The 21,352-nt window shown below is 42.4% G+C and overlaps 1 protein-coding gene across 1 annotated transcript; it reads left to right on the top strand.

Annotated features, from left to right (window-relative positions):
- Positions 1 to 3,795: 3,795 nt before the first annotated feature.
- On the top strand, positions 3,796 to 4,453 carry LOC121404896. Its single transcript, XM_041595293.1, has 2 exons — positions 3,796 to 3,841; positions 3,909 to 4,453. Exons 1-2 carry the CDS (start codon positions 3,796 to 3,798, stop codon positions 4,451 to 4,453), a joined length of 591 nt encoding a protein of 196 aa, XP_041451227.1.
- The last annotated feature ends 16,899 nt before the right edge of the window (positions 4,454 to 21,352 follow it).

The raw sequence follows: 21,352 nt of genomic DNA, 5'->3' as shown, positions 1-21,352 counted from the left end.
TTTTCATTTAAGGTGGGGTTATTGACGTGTTTGGGTTGAATATAGCTTTTGTTTGAACCTGTATCTATTAATACATTTAGAATTTTCCCACTCCTCAGTTTACATTCGATGTAAGGCAATGAGGAGTTTTTTATACTAAAAAATGAAGATCACTATATTGTTCTGGATTTGCATTTACGTTATCGTCACCTGGTTCTTGCAAGTATTCTTCAAAACTCTGTTCGAAGTTGTTTTCATTCTCGTAGTCTGTTTTTAATTGTTCGTATTCTGCCATCGTAGCGTAATATTCGGCGTCAGCTTAGGTGTTGGTTTCTTTTTCATTTGTTTGGACGTTGAACTGTCTCTGTTTCTTTTCTGCATAATTCTGCGTTGTTGGGGGGTCTTTTCCCTACTTCGAACTGCGGACGATTCATGTAATTTACATTCCTAGTACGGATACTTGGATCTATGTCCATTGGTTCTGGTTTCGGTTGCGGCTTAGGTGCGATTGGCCGATTTGGAATGTAATTTTGAGGGACTTGTTGTCGAGAATAATTCTGCGCGAATTGTGGAGGTTGGTAATTGTAATTTTGACGTGGTGGAATTGGGGGCTTAAACTGATTATATTGATATTGATTGTATTGAGGTTGTTGTTTGTTATAATTGAAATTTGATCTTGGTGCTAGGATCGGTTTTTGATTTGATCCTCTAAATCCTGAAATTAGGGTTTGTTATTAGCATGAACAGCGGGGAAATTTTGATTTTCTAGTTTAAGACACAGGTGTAGTGCCGATGGGAGGTCTACTGGTTCCCGCATTCCTAGAAGTCGAGGGAGATCTCCTCGTAGTCCTCTTATGAAAGTATCTAGTGCTTTATCTCGGTATAATTTTGTCATTAATTGTTCAGCTTCTCTACCTAATTCCATGCAACCTATTTTGTTGAGAATCAGAGTAATTGTTTATAAACGACCTGATGAAATTCTTCTACTGATTGGTTGCCCTGAACTATTGTAGTCATCTGGTATTCTAGTGTACCCAGATCTCTTTTGTCACCATAGTGAAGGGTTAGGCACTTGGAAATCGCATTCCAATTGAGTGGAACATTATAAGATTCTAATGCCGTATCAGCGTTCCCAACAATTTTGTTACGAATGGAATGAATGATCCCAAAATGTTTTGGAGTTCCTTCTTGTTAGAATTCTATCTACTCGTTTTTTCCAATAGCTAAATTCGGCTGGATTACTGGAATATTCTCGAATACACTTTACTATGTCTGGGATTCTATCTAAATCGTTCAAATTCCCTCCAAGAGCTGGATTAATAACTTGGTCAGCAACGTTGAGAAAGTCAGCGTTTGGATTGATTATATTTTTAATTATTCCTGGTAACGACTGTTCTAGTATTGTAGTCACTAAGGTAGTTACCATCTGCGTAACTTCTTCTCTATTGTTATTTTGTCTATTTGGATCATGGGCCAGAACGGCTGGTCTGACTAAGTCGTCGGGGTTTGCCATTGTAAAATGTTTTAATATTATTTAATGAGATATGAATACTCCAAATTTGTTTCTTTCTTGTCTTATGTTTAAATTGTTCACTTTTGTGTTTCTTTTCCTGTCTGGCAGAAGTTTTCTTAGAATTTTCGTATTCACTTTGTTTTCTTATCACCTTACTTACCTTAACATCGTTGAGATGTGGCTCCTCCAACGGGTGATCCGGAATTGGTCCTTTTTGGATGCTATAAACCTACTCAGGTTCCTGAGATTCACTCCTTGTTGTTGGCTTTCCTGAGTACGGAACTCTTTCAGGAATGGTAGTCCACCAATGGGCTATACCGGGCAATATAACGAAGTATTGTTGCGAGTTGAACCGGTATTTTGCGTTTCGAGACCGACGGCTGCAAGTTGTTGCAGTTTTCGCGAAGGTACTAAACTTTTTGTTGTATTGTTCACTAGTCAGGTCCCTGTTCGGGCGCCAGTTAATTTTGTCCTTTTAACAAAAGGAAAAATTCTTTTTATTTGAGCAAATGTAGTTATTTATTCGAATCAAATTTATCAACTGACTCAAGCTAGTGTACAAAATCTTAACGTAACCTATTATTCGACGCGGCGGAATGTTGGCAGCGGCAGAACGGTTAGCAGTGGCAGTGGGGTTTCGGGAGAACCGACTCTGTGCAGACGCACTGTCAGCATTGTCCTGTGTCAACGACGGGGTGGGGCGATGATGATCCGAAATGAGCGGTTCTTGAGAAGTTCACCTCTCGGCGCATGATCAGGCAGGAAATGGAATTTTACTTTTTGAAATTTTTCTTGCGCAATGTTTTTGCAAGTGGCAGGGCAACAAACTATTGTGCAAGATTTCTTTTGATTTATGGTTTGTGTGTCGTTGAACTCTTTTGGAGTTAACTTGTATATGGCCAATCGATCGCGTTTGTCGCAGCTGCAGCTGCCCAAGTTCAGCGGAGCCTATACCAATTGGTCAAGCTTCTATATAATGTTCACTGCTGTGATTGATAGTGAAGCTGATCTGACTAGTATCGAGAAGTTGCAACATTTGCGAACATGTTTGAGCGGCGCGGCGTTGGACACCATTAGTTTGTTGGAGATAAACCAGGCCAACTATACGACTGCATTAGATATACTTAAAAACGATTTAGTAATAAACGTCTCATCCTACAGGCACACATTAGAGAGGGCTGGAGCTGGAGCGAGCGGATTCATCGGTTGGCAAGCTGCGGGCGTTTACGGACTCCTTCACCGCACATCTTCGCGCGCTGGAATCGCTGGCAACAAAAGAGGAGATCGCCGATTGCGTAATCGTTCACGCAGTTGTGCAGAAGTTGGACAGGGCGACTCAATCGAAATGGGAAGAAGGCTCGTCGAATCAAGATCTTCCCTTTTGGGAGAAATTGTGTGCCTTTCTGGACAAAAGATGTCGGAAAATGTTGATCACGCCTTGCATGGGAACTCTGGTCAGGTTAGCAAGCCAGTAGACCGTGAGTACGTACCCTAAGGGCCATCAGATGCGAGATTGCCGATCAGGTCCCTGCCGTACCTGCCAATCAAAGCACCATGCGCTGCTTCATTACATGCCATCGCCCGTATCCACGCAGTCTATGGACCAATCTGCTGGTATTAACCCCAGCATTGCCCGACCTAGCTCGATGGTCACACTTTCGCCCAGCGCTCCCCAGTCCACTCGTATCTCGTCTGATGTGGTGCTTCTAGCAACAGCTGTTGTGCTCATCAAGGATCTGGCTGGCACGTTTCTACCTTGTCCAGCTCTCTTGGATCCTGGTTCCCAAGTTCATTTCGTCACTTCTCGGTTTGTGGAGCAGCTAATACTTCGCAAAAGGAAATCGTTGGCTGCAGTTTCAGGCATTGGAGACGTCAGCTTTACCACAGAAGGTTACTCAGTCGATATCGTCCTAAAATCTCGCATCTCGGAGTACGCAACAACCATGAAGGCCGTTGTAGCTACGCGGATAACAGACGAGCAGCCATTCGTGCAACATTGAATCTTGGAGCGTACCGTCGAATACAGCTTGCTGATCCATCGTTTTTCGTACCACAGCGAATTGATTTGCTCATCGGAGCAGATATATTTTTTGAATTGCTGTGCGTTGGCAAAATCCATTTAGCTTCGGGATTGCCATTGCTGCAAAAAACAGTCCTTGGATGGGTGTTATCGGGAGGCTGCAATCGACTGCCCCAGTCGTCATCATTCGTTGCATCGCAAAGAGCAACGCCTGCCCCTACCCCGAACCAGTTAGGTTCGTCAGTTCTGAGAAGTAGAACATGTCTACGAGCCAATCTCAAGGATGTCCGCAGAAGAGCATTCTGAAGAGCACTTCAAGCAGCACTACAGTAGGTTGCCTACAGTAGGTTGCCTACTCTGTTCATCTGCCGATGAAGCGTGATGTAGGTCCGTTAGGCGATTCGTATTTGCAAGCTAAAAGCCGATTTGAGAATCTTGAGCGCAAGTTTAGTCGAAATCCAAAGGTTAAGGAGCAATACGTGCCTAGCTCGCAATTACATGAGTGTAAATACTTCTTGCCGCACCATTGCGTATTGAAAGAGGAGAGTTCTTCCACAAAGTTAAGGGTCGTGTTCAATGGCTCAGCAGTGACGTCGTCTAGATTCTCGTTAAATGCGCTCCTAATGTCAGGGCCCACAATTCAGGCGAAGCTTTTCACCACTCTAGTGCGTTTTCGTACATTTCCTATTGGAACTACCGGAGACGTTTGTAAGATGTACCGATGTGCGCGCGTGCAAGAGCCAGTTTCTCTGTTACAGTGCATCTTGTGGCGTGATTCACCCAAAGATGACATCCTAGTTTGTAAGCTGGACACGGTCACGTATGGCACCAAGCCTGCTTCATTTTTGGCCATTCGTGCAATGCAACAACTCGCCATGGATGGGTCTTCGTCGTATCCATTGGGCTCGAAAGTCGTTTTGCGGGATTTCAAACCCTTTTAAAGTTTGACGACGGGAGCGACATTACAAAGACTCTTGGGCTCGTATGGGATCCACGCAAGGACAAGTTCTTATTCACCTTTGCACCCAACATCAGTCTTAGCCGACACACAAAGCGGACTGTGCTAACTGTAATCGCACGGTGTTACGATCCCCTCGGTTTAATCGGACCAACATTGACAAGAGCGAATATAATTCTTCAGAAGATGTGGAGAAGTAAGTTGGACTGGGACGAGAGCTTGCCGCAGGCTTTGGAGAGTGAATGGACCCTATTCTGCCAGGATGTTGCCGAAGTTGACCGTGCTTAGTTTCCTCGCTACGTTCTACAAGTTGGAGCCAGGCTCGAAATGCACGCATTTTGTGATGCCAGTCTCGCTGCGTTTGGAACGTGCATTTATACGCGATCGGTTACCTCACTTGGAGTTCAGACACATCTACTCTATTCGAAATCTCGGCTGGCACCTCTGAACACGATGGGCATTCACAAGTTAGAGCTCTGTGGTGCCTCGCTTCTTGCGCACTTGGTTAGCGAGGTCTTGAGGATAGAAGCACTCAATTGCAAAGTCTATTATTGGTCAGACTCCTCTGTGGTGCTTTCGTGGCTGAAGGAAGAGTCTTCGAAATTCAACGTGTTCGTTGCCAACAGGGTCGATGCCATACAGCAGCTGACGCAGGGAATAGAATGGAATTAGGTCCCGACCGCGTTGAATCCGGCTGACATAATTTCCAAGGGAGCCTCACCTCAGGAACCCTTGCAGTCGTCTATGTGTGTGAGGGGACCGGCATTTCTACAAATGGAGAAGGATAATTGGCCTAAATCTTGTTTGCCAGAGAGAGACCTTCCTGAAGTTCGGCAGAAGGCTCTGCTAACTTCGGCTCGAGTGGACATTTCGCGTAACTTGAAGTACATCAACTCGTTTGGAACGATGCAACGAATTTTTGGATATGTTTTTAAATTCGTCAAAGGGATTAGGTCACCAAAGCTTACACTCGAGGATGTTCGTGGGGGAACCCACATGTTCCTTGGCATTGTTCAAAGGGCTTCGTTGTCTCCAGAGTATAAGGCTTTGACAAATGAAAGTAAAATCGATTCGTCAAGCAGCATTGCATTGCTGTCTCCTGTTCTGGACTCGTTTGGATTAATTCGCATAGGTGGACGACTTCAACACTCATCGTTTGATTATTATGCTCGCCATCCAATTACACTACTCGATAAAATCGAACTTTTTTTTTCCTCAAGGATCCAAACCGACTTTTTCTGATAGATATGGGACTTTAAATTTTTTTTAAAGAATTATGGTTTTTTTTGCTATGGCAGAACTTTTTTTTAAGAATTTTCAAAGTCTGGTATTTTTTTGTAAGTCTTTTTTTAGAGGTAGCGCTTCTTTTTTCACATAACTCTAGTATCTTACGTCTGGTTGTAAAGAACCTTGCTATTGAAAAGACAACACTTTCACCGGAAGCATCACCATGCAGGCCCGCAGTCGCTGCTCGGCTTGATTCGGTTGCAGTATTGGCCGATAGGCGGAATAAAGAGGGTTTCTCGCGCATTGCGGAAATGCATCATCTGCAGTAAATATCGGCCTCGTCTCGGGAAGCACATAATGGCAGATTTACCAAAGGATCGAGTGGAGAAGTCACCGGCATTCAGTGTGACCGGGATTGACTACTGTGGACCCTTTTACTACAAGACCGATGTACGCAACAAGGCCCCAAAGAAGTGTTACATATGTTTATTTGTTTATTTGCTTCGCCACCAAGGCAGTATGGCTGGAGCTGGTAAAGGATCTGACGACAGCTTCGTTCCTGGCCGCCATCAAACGTTTTACGGCCACAAGAGGCAATCCAAGCAGTGGCGTAGCTACGTACGTCCAAGACGGTGCGGCGCACCGGGGCCCCCAAGCTCATGGGCCCAGACTCTGACCAAAAAATCACCAAAATTCACCATGAATTCGACTTGTATAACACTACTTGACAAAATTGAACTTTTTATTTGGGCTGTGAACCAAAATGACTTTTTCTGATAGATTTAAACATTTTTGTAGTACTTTATTATTTTTTTTAAGGTGTAAATTTTTTTTTTTTAATTTTTAAAACCTGGTATTTTTTTCATTGTGTTTTTCAGAGGTTGTGCAACGGTATTTTTCAGGTAAAATTAGTTTTGAGTCCTTTTGGTGAAACGGCTGCAAGTTGACCGGTCATCCATAGATTTTAATGAACAATACTTTAAACGACTTTAAAATGCATGCCAAGAATTATTTTTCTCTCGACTTTTCCCGAGTTTTTAAATTAAAAATATCGAAAAAAAATACCGCAAAAAATGATGAAATTTGAATTTGAAAGCTTAATATCTTCCAGGCGTTAAGCTGCAGATACAAAGTGCTCCGATTTATAGCTGAATTTGTCAGCTTTTCAGAACTGCAAAGTTCTATGCAACCAGATATAAGATACTTAAGTTATACTAAAAAAAAGCACTAATTTCAGGTAAAATTAGTTTTGAGTCGTTTTGATCAAACGGTTGAAAGTTTACCGTTTATCCATAGTTTTAATGAGCAATACCTTAAACGACGCCTAATTATTACGTCCATCTAAAACCAAAAATGTTGACCAAGAATTATTTTTTTTATACTCTTCCAGAGTTTTTAAAATCAAAATTTCGAAAAAAAAAATGCCGCAAAAAGGTCTTTAGCTACAGATACAAAGTGTTTGGATCGGATTTATAGCTGCATTTGTCAGCTTTACAGAACTGTAAAGTTCTATGCAACCAGATATAAGATACTTAAGTTATGTGAAAAATAGAAGCACTACCTCTGAAAAAAACCATGTGAAAAAATACCAGATTTTAAACATTCTTTAAAAAAAATGACACCATAAAAAAAATAATAAAGTACTACAAAAATCCCGAAATCTATCAGAAAAAGTAATTTTGGTTCACAGCCTAAATAAAAAGTTCAATTTTGTCGAGTAGTGTATTGGGCCATATTCTTGGTTGACGATGGATGCCGAGGCAGATGGAGCCTCCACATCCATGCTGGCGGCAGCGTCAGCGGGTTTCAGTGAAGGCACCGAAGCTCCAGCGACAGGATCATCATTGACTTCCCGCCTGACATCGCAGTCAGACACTGGCACGGGAGAGGCGGCTGTTGAGGAGGCGGATGCAGAAGCCACAGTCGGTGCCCCATTACAGCCAAGTTTGACAGCACCAAAGTCTATTAAAGACGGAACTGCAAGAAAAACACCTTTGTTACCAGTGGGCAGACTGTTGTTACCTTTCTTTCTCTAAGGCGACTCAGTCAAAATTTTAAGATTTTTGAAGTGAGACTCCATAGAAAGAAACTTTTCCTGTAACAGTCGGAATCCAGAGTTGACGGCCGCGAATTCATTATGTTTGTCTCATAAAAACTCGCATGTCGCTTTCAACCTGCCAACAGTCCCAGCATGTCCAGTTAAGGCCACATCGAGACTTAATCAAGTCGACCACGCGTCCACCGATTTGGCCGAGGTCAGCGCCTACCTTATGTGCCATGTTGTCACACAGCCAGCAGTAGGTGAAAATTTGCTTTACGGCTACCAAGCGGCAATTTTTGGCACAGCAAGTACTCATTATAAGAGTGTAGACCGAAAGAAAAAGAAACAAAAAAAATAGATGGGGAAAAGGTAACAATCAGTCAATCAAAGAATAAGTCGGTGTTTATGGTAAAGCTGTCTCTCACGCTTGTAACACTCAGATAAACGCACAAACAATAACAAAGATCGCAAAAACAACAAAAAGCGTTCGACGGTGGCGGCTCGAAACGCAGTTAGCCTTATCAAAGCAAACAAAGCTTAAACACAGAAACGAGATAAACGTAAAGCTTTAGGCGGGCTCGTAGAGGCGACGAACATAGAGCGTCAGTGCAAGTATGTAGGAAGAACGGAGTTGTTGTTGTCAACAACAACACAGCTGTGAATACGAATGCACGGAAGAAATGAGGAAGACCGATTGACTTTAAATATGAAAATAGTACACAAAAATACGCTAACTAAACGAGCACAGGTAGTGGACAGATTGCACGGTCGGTTTACAACACAGGGTACACTAATAAAACACAATTAGTTTTAATTAAACGTCGAAAATAAAACTTTTTATGAGGAGCGACCATCAGCCACGATAGATATCGATAGTTCTGTAACCCTTCGCCATAAAACACACGGATTGAATTTGTCGCTTGTCGAGAATAAAGCCAACATTGTTAAGTTTAAACGATCTCGCGTTCTGACTTTTTTTTGGAAATGATTCAAGCGGTCGGAAAAGCCCGACAGCTCACAACAACGGTTGAAACGGCTATTACAGTGAGGGGGCGTGTTGATTATATTTAGGTACAGTGAGCAGTGAAAACAACGAACAAATAACAGGAATTACTTTAATGCTGCACCACTGCCTAAAAATACTAAATAATGCTCGGCTGGGAGACCAAACACAGAGAATTCTCGTTTACATGAATGCAGAGGTTTTATTTTTTCAATTTTTGTCAAAGTAGGACGCACATATAAATGAACTGATTAAAATTACATAATTGCAGAAGTAGAATCAGCTTTAATAAAGAAAACCTTGTACTTAAAAGACCATTTTACTATTGAAATAAGAAAGCTATTATATTTTATAGAAATAATTTACAACGAGAAGGAACGTGTGAGTCACTTCTGGGGACGCGACTCTACTTATACCCGGACTCAGTCAGTATATTAATTTTTGAGCTATGATTCTTTAGAATTGTAGAATCAAGAAAAAAAATTTGTTTGCTACATCTGTTATCTACATCCACTATGTATATTATACATATACTATGTATATTCTACATCTAACATGTATATTATACATCAAACATGTATATTATACATATACTATGTATATTCTACATTTAACATGTAGATTATACACGTACCTCAGGGAAAGAAGTATATGTGTATTGATATTACTTACAAAAAAATATTAAAAACAAAGAGAATGATTTAAACTTTTTTTTATATATATAGTAAAGGTATATATTAACAAAAAAATAACAATATTATTTTCATAAACTTTAAGAATAACGAAATATTAAATGAATAACTTTCCATTCATATGAAAAAGTATATGGGCATTCTAAATGAAAATTAAAAATACTAATGAAATTATTTTTTTTTAATTTTTATTTTTGCTTATTAATAGTTTATATGCTTTCCCTTTTTAGTGAAAATTTGATTTATCCGGGTGGGCATTGAGGTTGCCAAGTTTTTAAGAATTGTAGGGTTAATTTGATCCCATTCCTGGAGCAATGCTTTTTGAGGTCATTTACCGTATCAAACTGGCGTCCATTCTTATAAAATTTGTTGGATAATATTCCCCAAAGATCCTCTATTGGGTTAAGGTCCGGACTGATCGCTGGCCATTGCAATAAGGGAATCTTCCTAGCTTGCAAAAAGTTTTTTGTTTTCCGTGCCGAGTGGATGGGCGCGTTGTCCTGCTGGAAGATCCACTCATCCCCGTAAAGGTTTCCAGCAAATTCAATGAGTATTGTTTCCAACAACTCTACATAAATTTCTGCATTTGTTCTGGTGGGTATAAAACAAAGTGGGGACTTCCCAGCATACCCAAATCCACCCCAAACCATAAATGATCCTCCACCGTGGTTTCGTTTATGGCAGTGCTGCCGTGGTTGCCTTTTGTCGCGCCAATACTTTTGGCAGGAGTCAGGACCGCCCAAGTTAAATTTTTTTTCATCCGAAAATATAACTTTAGTGAACTCCTCTGACCAAAATTTGTACTTCTCAGCAAATTCTAGTCGAGCGGTTATGTGGCGCTTCAATAACCTCGGTACAGCGTCGCGGGAAGCATATGTAACCATTTCGATTTCGTTTAAAATTTGATTTATACGTCTTTTGGATATGTCACATTTTACATTTTTTTGCTACATATGTTATCTACACATACATCTAACATGTAGATATACATGTACCATTTAGATTCAACATCTCCTCCGCTAGGGGGTGTATATTAAGACAGTCCTATCTCTCGAAAACCCTAAACCCACTTACTACATAAACCCCAGGAAAGCCAACTGGGACATATATAGTTAAAAAATGGAAGAACTACTTCCTATCTTTAGCACCAAAATGCCCAGACACCCAAGATGATCTTAATCTTAATCTTAAGCATGCCCCTCAACCAAACTTAGGGGGAAAAAGAAACCCCCCTGGTGGTCAGAACAAATAGATAAGTATCCTACGTAAAAGCTGCAGGACTCTTTTCAATAGAGCCAAAAGCCACAACGAGGAGGAACACTGGGCAAACTATAAGAGTAAGCTAGCCCTATATAAGAGGGAAACTAGGAGAGCAAAAAGAGCCTCTTGGCAAAAATTCTGCTCTGACATTGAGGAGACTTCGGAAGCCACAAGGCTCCGTATGATCCTCTCAAAAACAGCCCCCTCGGTGGGGTACCTCAAAAGAATGGATGGTACGTGGACCAGCTCTAGTGAGGAATCCCTAAATATTCTACTCGAGACACATTTTCCAGGGTGCACAACCATCGAGCCGGCAGACCCCCCACCTATGGCCCGGCAACATCGATGGCGCACATCCTCACAAAAAGGAACATCAGCTGGGCAATAAATAGCTTCAGTTCCTTCAAATCAACTGGTCCCGACCAGGTCACTCCGGCTCAATTACAAAAAGCCGGAGAAACAGCCATTAACTGGCTGCAATGCATCTTCAGGAAGATACTGACAGTGGGAAAAATCCCCCGCGCTTGGCTAAAGGCTAAAGTAGTCTTTATCCCCAAAGCAGGGAAACCCTTACACACAACCCCAAAAGACTTCAGACCAATAAGTCTATCGTCCTTTCTTCTCAAAACCTTTGAGAGACTAGTCGGGCTGCAGCTGAGAACAACCATAAATCCTCAGTGGCTGTCAGGCGCACAACATGCGTACCGAAAAGGAAAATCCACGGAAACGGCACTCCATGAAGTAGTATCGACGGTAGAGAAATCCCTACACGTCAAAGAATACTCCTTAATAGCTTTCCTAGACATCGAGGGAGCTTTTAACAACATCATACCAAAGGCCATCACGGAGGCCCTGACTGACCTGGGGGTGGATCGTCACATGGTGACCACCCCTTCTATGGAACATAGCAGTCAACAAGATTCTGTGCGACCTGGAAGGGGGGGGAGGGGGCTGCAAAGTGGTGGCATATGCTGACGATGTTGCCATCATCTTCTCGGGAAAATTCCCTCAAACACTTTGCGATCTAATGACTGCAAAGCTCACGCGACGGTCTGAATGGTCAAAGTCACGAGGTCTGGGAGTCAATCCCTCGAAGACGGAACTTGTATTATTCACAACCAAATACAAAGTTCCTCCTCTCAACTCATCAATACTAAACGGATGCAGGCTATCCTTCAGCGACAATGCCAGACACTTGGGGTTGGTAATTGACAAGAAGCTGTGTTGGAACCTGAATATCAAAGACAGAGTGAAGAAGGCCACGATAGACCTCTACACTTGCAAAAAGGCAATTGGCTTGAAATGGGGCATGAACCCAAGCATAGTCCAATAGATATACCCAGCAATAGTTAGGCCAATACTACTCTACGGAGTCACAGTGTGGTGGCCTGCCCTATCAAAAAAGACCATCACTAAACAACTGGGCAAAGTACAACGAACTGCCGCCCTATGCATCAGTGGAGCCCTACGCACCACACCAAACGATGCGCTAAATGCGATCCTATGCCTCCAGAGCCTAGACCTTGCAGGCAGGGAGCAGGCAGAAATGGCAGCAATTCGTCTGAGAGACTCCGACCAATGGGTGTCACAGCACACTGTTCATGCATCTATCCTAAACGGAAACGTGATTGTCCCAACAAAAACGGACTACTGTGTTCCGAGGGAGTACATAGATACTCCTTTTGAAATAATTATCCCCCACAGAGACAACTGGCTCGAGGGACCACCTGGCCCAGACGGAGCCATACAAATCTTCACAGATGGCTCAAAACTGGACAATTAGGTCGGAGGGGGAATCCGAACAGCTAAACATAAGACACTCTTTCAGGCTCATAGCGATCAACGAAGCCTTGGCTTCGGCTTTGTGGCTTTGTGAAATTGCCACTACGGCATCTCATTTAAACATTTATAGTGGCAGCCAAGCTCCTACCGTGGCAAACTGTCGCAAATCTCTACACGAGATGGCTCATCAGTTTGTTATCACCCTAATATGGGTCCCTGGCCACCAGGGTCGACATTGAAGGCAACTGCATAGCCGATGAGCTGGCCAGAACTGGAACTACAATCCCCCTTCTCCAAGACAAGGAGGACATTCGTATGCCAATGGCCACTTGTAAGCACATTGTAAAAGAGCACTTCAAGCTACTAGCAGACAATAGGTGGCAAACTGTACCACAATGTCGCATAACTCGGCTAACATGGCCTTGTATCACCAGGCCTCGGCCTGGTACTGTGAAAGCTGTTGCTTCTCGACTTTCGTTTTCCATTGGTATCTGCCAGTATCCATTCTTTAGATCGAGAGTGGTGATAAATCGTGAATTTTGTAGACGTTCCAAGATGTAGTTGATTCTGGTCAGCGGGTGCGCGTCCGGGATGGACGCATTTCCCATTCTTTTCACGCACGAGTGCGATTGGCGCGCCGTGAGGGCTTCGGGAGGGCTCGATGAGACCTATCCGGGTTTTTCGGATAGTATCGTTGCTTGATGGGTCGATTATCCCTCATGACGATGGTATGCTCGGCGATGTCTGAGGTGCCATGGAGATTAGTGAACTTTGGTAGCTCCTCGTCCAGAAATGCTTGAATTTGTGGCGCTATGTCGGGTGGCCAAGGATCCGGGGCTGGTTCTGACTCGTCTTCGATCTCGAGGTCAAAGTGTTGGTCCGATGTTTCGGGTAGGATGGTGGTGTCGAACGCGCTGGGTGGTTCGATTCTGCGGGGGAATTCGCTTATGTGGGCGACAATGGATGTGGTATTTACCATGATTACGATATTTTGGTATGCCGGGTGTAGTACTCGTGTTATAGTCGTGTGAGTCACGATGACGCCTCTTGTATCGACTCAAACAACGACTTGTTTGGGCGACGAAGATCTCGGACATGGCTCTAGGCATGGTTCGGTGCATGGCGCTAAGGAACATGTCGGTACGCGGAAGGTACTCCAATGGGTTGGCGAAGATCTGTGCGGTGTCGGCCGTTGGTACGACAGGGTTGCGGTCGGTGTATCGTGGGGTCATCGTCCTGGTTTCCGGGCCCGCGTTGAGGGGCTCTGTGGATATCAGTTCAATTATGGGCCCCGACCAGGGTGGGGTCAGCGTGACTGTTTCCCTTGTTGCTGGGCTGTCGATCTGTTGCTGCCGTTGTCGGTGTCGATATTGTTGTCTTAGTTCAGGGCTGCTCGTCGTCTCTGAGGGTGTCTCTGTGTTCACTTTCTCCTTTGAGGAGATAGTACTTACGTGCTCTGTTGCTGGACTTGGACCTGGGCTTCCTGTGTCGAGCGCCGGGTTCCAGTGCGTTAGTGCTTGTCTCGTGGGTGAGATTCTCGTAGTTTCTTTGGGGTATGTGTCCCCTATGGTTGGCCTAGGACGTGGTTGCTCCGTAGTGACCTTGGGCCTCGTTTTCCCGGTTGCTTGGTTGTTGTTCAGACACATCTACTCTATTCGAAATCTCGGCTGGCACCTCTGAACACGATGGGCATTCACAAGTTAGAGCTCTGTGGTGCCTCGCTTCTTGCGCACTTGGTTAGCGAGGTCTTGAGGATAGAAGCACTCAATTGCAAAGTCTATTATTGGTCAGACTCCTCTGTGGTGCTTTCGTGGCTGAAGGAAGAGTCTTCGAAATTCAACGTGTTCGTTGCCAACAGGGTCGATGCCATACAGCAGCTGACGCAGGGAATAGAATGGAATTAGGTCCCGACCGCGTTGAATCCGGCTGATATAATTTCCAAGGGAGCCTCACCTCAGGAACCCTTGCAGTCGTCTATGTGTGTGAGGGGACCGGCATTTCTACAAATGGAGAAGGATAATTGGCCTAAATCTTGTTTGCCAGAGAGAGACCTTCCTGAAGTTCGGCAGAAGGCTCTGCTAACTTCGGCTCGAGTGGACATTTCGCGTAACTTGAAGTACATCAACTCGTTTGGAACGATGCAACGAATTTTTGGATATGTTTTTAAATTCGTCAAAGGGATTAGGTCACCAAAGCTTACACTCGAGGATGTTCGTGGGGGAACCCACATGTTCCTTGGCATTGTTCAAAGGGCTTCGTTGTCTCCACAGTATAAGGCTTTGACAAATGAAAGTAAAATCGATTCGTCAAGCAGCATTGCATTGCTGTCTCCTGTTCTGGACTCGTTTGGATTAATTCGCATAGGTGGACGACTTCAACACTCATCGTTTGATTATTATGCTCGCCATCCAATTACACTACTCGATAAAATCGAACTTTTTTTTTCCTCAAGGATCCAAACCGACTTTTTCTGATAGATATGGGACTTTAAATTTTTTTTAAAGAATTATGGTTTTTTTTGCTATGGCAGAACTTTTTTTTAAGAATTTTCAAAGTCTGGTATTTTTTTGTAAGTCTTTATTTAGAGGTAGCGCTTCTTTTTTCACATAACTCTAGTATCTTACGTCTGGTTGTAAAGAACCTTGCTATTGAAAAGACAACACTTTCACCGGAAGCATCACCATGCAGGCCCGCAGTCGCTGCTCGGCTTGATTCGGTTGCAGTATTGGCCGATAGGCGGAATAAAGAGGGTTTCTCGCGCATTGCGGAAATGCATCATCTGCAGTAAATATCGGCCTCGTCTCGGGAAGCACATAATGGCAGATTTACCAAAGGATCGAGTGGAGAAGTCACCGGCATTCAGTGTGACCGGGATTGACTACTGTGGACCCTTTTACTACAAGACCGATGTACGCAACAAGGCCCCAAAGAAGTGTTACATATGTTTATTTGTTTATTTGCTTCGCCACCAAGGCAGTATGGCTGGAGCTGGTAAAGGATCTGACGACAGCTTCGTTCCTGGCCGCCATCAAACGTTTTACGGCCACAAGAGGCAATCCAAGCAGTGGCGTAGCTACGTACGTCCAAGACGGTGCGGCGCACCGGGGCCCCCAAGCTCATGGGCCCAGACTCTGACCAAAAAATCACCAAAATTCACCATGAATTCGACTTGTATAACACTACTTGACAAAATTGAACTTTTTATTTGGGCTGTGAACCAAAATGACTTTTTCTGATAGATTTAAACATTTTTGTAGTACTTTATTATTTTTTTTAAGGTGTAAATTTTTTTTTTTTAATTTTTAAAACCTGGTATTTTTTTCATTGTGTTTTTCAGAGGTTGTGCAACGGTATTTTTCAGGTAAAATTAGTTTTGAGTCCTTTTGGTGAAACGGCTGCAAGTTGACCGGTCATCCATAGATTTTAATGAACAATACTTTAAACGACTTTAAAATGCATGCCAAGAATTATTTTTCTCTCGACTTTTCCCGAGTTTTTAAATTAAAAATATCGAAAAAAAATACCGCAAAAAATGATGAAATTTGAATTTGAAAGCTTAATATCTTCCAGGCGTTAAGCTGCAGATACAAAGTGCTCCGATTTATAGCTGAATTTGTCAGCTTTTCAGAACTGCAAAGTTCTATGCAACCAGATATAAGATACTTAAGTTATACTAAAAAAAAGCACTAATTTCAGGTAAAATTAGTTTTGAGTCGTTTTGATCAAACGGTTGAAAGTTTACCGTTTATCCATAGTTTTAATGAGCAATACCTTAAACGACGCCTAATTATTACGTCCATCTAAAACCAAAAATGTTGACCAAGAATTATTTTTTTTATACTCTTCCAGAGTTTTTAAAATCAAAATTTCGAAAAAAAAAAATGCCGCAAAAAGGTCTTTAGCTACAGATACAAAGTGTTTGGATCGGATTTATAGCTGCATTTGTCAGCTTTACAGAACTGTAAAGTTCTATGCAACCAGATATAAGATACTTAAGTTATGTGAAAAATAGAAGCACTACCTCTGAAAAAAACCATGTGAAAAAATACCAGATTTTAAACATTCTTTAAAAAAAATGACACCATAAAAAAAATAATAAAGTACTACAAAAATCCCGAAATCTATCAGAAAAAGTAATTTTGGTTCACAGCCTAAATAAAAAGTTCAATTTTGTCGAGTAGTGTATTGGGCCATATTCTTGGTTGACGATGGATGCCGAGGCAGATGGAGCCTCCACATCCATGCTGGCGGCAGCGTCAGCGGGTTTCAGTGAAGGCACCGAAGCTCCAGCGACAGGATCATCATTGACTTCCCGCCTGACATCGCAGTCAGACACTGGCACGGGAGAGGCGGCTGTTGAGGAGGCGGATGCAGAAGCCACAGTCGGTGCCCCATTACAGCCAAGTTTGACAGCACCAAAGTCTATTAAAGACGGAACTGCAAGAAAAACACCTTTGTTACCAGTGGGCAGACTGTTGTTACCTTTCTTTCTCTAAGGCGACTCAGTCAAAATTTTAAGATTTTTGAAGTGAGACTCCATAGAAAGAAACTTTTCCTGTAACAGTCGGAATCCAGAGTTGACGGCCGCGAATTCATTATGAGTTTGTCTCATAAAAACTCGCATGTCGCTTTCAACCTGCCAACAGTCCCAGCATGTCCAGTTAAGGCCACATCGAGACTTAATCAAGTCGACCACGCGTCCACCGATTTGGCCGAGGTCAGCGCCTACCTTATGTGCCATGTTGTCACACAGCCAGCAGTAGGTGAAAATTTGCTTTACGGCTACCAAGCGGCAATTTTTGGCACAGCAAGTACTCATTATAAGAGTGTAGACCGAAAGAAAAAGAAACAAAAAGAATAGATGGGGAAAAGGTAACAATCAGTCAATCAAAGAATAAGTCTGTGTTTATGGTAAAGCTGTCTCTCACGCTTGTAACACTCAGATAAACGCACAAACAATAACAAAGATCGCAAAAACAACAAAAAGCGTTCGACGGTGGCGGCTCGAAACGCAGTTAGCCTTATCAAAGCAAACAAAGCTTAAACACAGAAACGAGATAAACGTAAAGCTTTAGGCGGGCTCGTAGAGGCGACGAACATAGAGCGTCAGTGCAAGTATGTAGGAAGAACGGAGTTGTTGTTGTCAACAACAACACAGCTGTGAATACGAATGCACGGAAGAAATGAGGAAGACCGATTGACTTTAAATATGAAAATAGTACACAAAAATACGCTAACTAAACGAGCACAGGTAGTGGACAGATTGCACGGTCGGTTTACAACACAGGGTACACTAATAAAACACAATTAGTTTTAATTAAACGTCGAAAATAAAACTTTTTATGAGGAGCGACCATCAGCCACGATAGATATCGATAGTTCTGTAACCCTTCGCCATAAAACACACGGATTGAATTTGTCGCTTGTCGAGAATAAAGCCAACATTGTTAAGTTTAAACGATCTCGCGTTCTGACTTTTTTTTGGAAATGATTCAAGCGGTCGGAAAAGCCCGACAGCTCACAACAACGGTTGAAACGGCTATTACAGTGAGGGGGCGTGTTGATTATATTTAGGTACAGTGAGCAGTGAAAATAACGAACAAATAACAGGAATTACTTTAATGCTGCACCACTGCCTAAAAATACTAAATAATGCTCGGCTGGGAGACCAAACACAGAGAATTCTCGTTTACATGAATGCAGAGGTTTTATTTTTTCAATTTTTGTCAAAGTAGGACGCACATATAAATGAACTGATTAAAATTACATAATTGCAGAAGTAGAATCAGCTTTAATAAAGAAAACCTTGTACTTAAAAGACCATTTTACTATTGAAATAAGAAAGCTATTATATTTTATAGAAATAATTTACAACGAGAAGGAACGTGTGAGTCACTTCTGGGGACGCGACTCTACTTATACCCGGACTCAGTCAGTATATTAATTTTTGAGCTATGATTCTTTAGAATTGTAGAATCAAGAAAAAAAATTTGTTTGCTACATCTGTTATCTACATCCACTATGTATATTATACATATACTATGTATATTCTACATCTAACATGTATATTATACATCAAACATGTATATTATACATATACTATGTATATTCTACATTTAACATGTAGATTATACACGTACCTCAGGGAAAGAAGTATATGTGTATTGATATTACTTACAAAAAAATATTAAAAACAAAGAGAATGATTTAAACTTTTTTTTATATATATAGTAAAGGTATATATTAACAAAAAAATAACAATATTATTTTCATAAACTTTAAGAATAACGAAATATTAAATGAATAACTTTCCATTCATATGAAAAAGTATATGGGCATTCTAAATGAAAATTAAAAATACTAATGAAATTATTTTTTTTTAATTTTTATTTTTGCTTATTAATAGTTTATATGCTTTCCCTTTTTAGTGAAAATTTGATTTATCCGGGTGGGCATTGAGGTTGCCAAGTTTTTAAGAATTGTAGGGTTAATTTGATCCCATTCCTGGAGCAATGCTTTTTGAGGTCATTTACCGTATCAAACTGGCGTCCATTCTTATAAAATTTGTTGGATAATATTCCCCAAAGATCCTCTATTGGGTTAAGGTCCGGACTGATCGCTGGCCATTGCAATAAGGGAATCTTCCTAGCTTGCAAAAAGTTTTTTGTTTTCCGTGCCGAGTGGATGGGCGCGTTGTCCTGCTGGAAGATCCACTCATCCCCGTAAAGGTTTCCAGCAAATTCAATGAGTATTGTTTCCAACAACTCTACATAAATTTCTGCATTTGTTCTGGTGGGTATAAAACAAAGTGGGGACTTCCCAGCATACCCAAATCCACCCCAAACCATAAATGATCCTCCACCGTGGTTTCGTTTATGGCAGTGCTGCCGTGGTTGCCTTTTGTCGCGCCAATACTTTTGGCAGGAGTCAGGACCGCCCAAGTTAAATTTTTTTTCATCCGAAAATATAACTTTAGTGAACTCCTCTGACCAAAATTTGTACTTCTCAGCAAATTCTAGTCGAGCGGTTATGTGGCGCTTCAATAACCTCGGTACAGCGTCGCGGGAAGCATATGTAACCATTTCGATTTCGTTTAAAATTTGATTTATACGTCTTTTGGATATGTCACATTTTACATTTTTTTGCTACATATGTTATCTACACATACATCTAACATGTAGATATACATGTACCATTTAGATTCAACATCTCCTCCGCTAGGGGGTGTATATTAAGACAGTCCTATCTCTCGAAAACCCTAAACCCACTTACTACATAAACCCCAGGAAAGCCAACTGGGACATATATAGTTAAAAAATGGAAGAACTACTTCCTATCTTTAGCACCAAAATGCCCAGACACCCAAGATGATCTTAATCTTAATCTTAAGCATGCCCCTCAACCAAACTTAGGGGGAAAAAGAAACCCCCCTGGTGGTCAGAACAAATAGATAAGTATCCTACGTAAAAGCTGCAGGACTCTTTTCAATAGAGCCAAAAGCCACAACGAGGAGGAACACTGGGCAAACTATAAGAGTAAGCTAGCCCTATATAAGAGGGAAACTAGGAGAGCAAAAAGAGCCTCTTGGCAAAAATTCTGCTCTGACATTGAGGAGACTTCGGAAGCCACAAGGCTCCGTATGATCCTCTCAAAAACAGCCCCCTCGGTGGGGTACCTCAAAAGAATGGATGGTACGTGGACCAGCTCTAGTGAGGAATCCCTAAATATTCTACTCGAGACACATTTTCCAGGGTGCACAACCATCGAGCCGGCAGACCCCCCACCTATGGCCCGGCAACATCGATGGCGCACATCCTCACAAAAAGGAACATCAGCTGGGCAATAAATAGCTTCAGTTCCTTCAAATCAACTGGTCCCGACCAGGTCACTCCGGCTCAATTACAAAAAGCCGGAGAAACAGCCATTAACTGGCTGCAATGCATCTTCAGGAAGATACTGACAGTGGGAAAAATCCCCCGCGCTTGGCTAAAGGCTAAAGTAGTCTTTATCCCCAAAGCAGGGAAACCCTTACACACAACCCCAAAAGACTTCAGACCAATAAGTCTATCGTCCTTTCTTCTCAAAACCTTTGAGAGACTAGTCGGGCTGCAGCTGAGAACAACCATAAATCCTCAGTGGCTGTCAGGCGCACAACATGCGTACCGAAAAGGAAAATCCACGGAAACGGCACTCCATGAAGTAGTATCGACGGTAGAGAAATCCCTACACGTCAAAGAATACTCCTTAATAGCTTTCCTAGACATCGAGGGAGCTTTTAACAACATCATACCAAAGGCCATCACGGAGGCCCTGACTGACCTGGGGGTGGATCGTCACATGGTGACCACCCCTTCTATGGAACATAGCAGTCAACAAGATTCTGTGCGACCTGGAAGGGGGGGGAGGGGGCTGCAAAGTGGTGGCATATGCTGACGATGTTGCCATCATCTTCTCGGGAAAATTCCCTCAAACACTTTGCGATCTAATGACTGCAAAGCTCACGCGACGGTCTGAATGGTCAAAGTCACGAGGTCTGGGAGTCAATCCCTCGAAGACGGAACTTGTATTATTCACAACCAAATACAAAGTTCCTCCTCTCAACTCATCAATACTAAACGGATGCAGGCTATCCTTCAGCGACAATGCCAGACACTTGGGGTTGGTAATTGACAAGAAGCTGTGTTGGAACCTGAATATCAAAGACAGAGTGAAGAAGGCCACGATAGACCTCTACACTTGCAAAAAGGCAATTGGCTTGAAATGGGGCATGAACCCAAGCATAGTCCAATAGATATACCCAGCAATAGTTAGGCCAATACTACTCTACGGAGTCACAGTGTGGTGGCCTGCCCTATCAAAAAAGACCATCACTAAACA

This window comes from Drosophila obscura, unplaced genomic scaffold (assembly GCF_018151105.1).
Source record: "Drosophila obscura isolate BZ-5 IFL unplaced genomic scaffold, ASM1815110v1 contig_46, whole genome shotgun sequence".
Classification (NCBI taxonomy): Eukaryota; Metazoa; Arthropoda; class Insecta; order Diptera; family Drosophilidae; genus Drosophila; species Drosophila obscura.
Note: the sequence above shows the minus strand (reverse complement) of the source record. Positions and strands in the feature narration are given on the sequence as shown.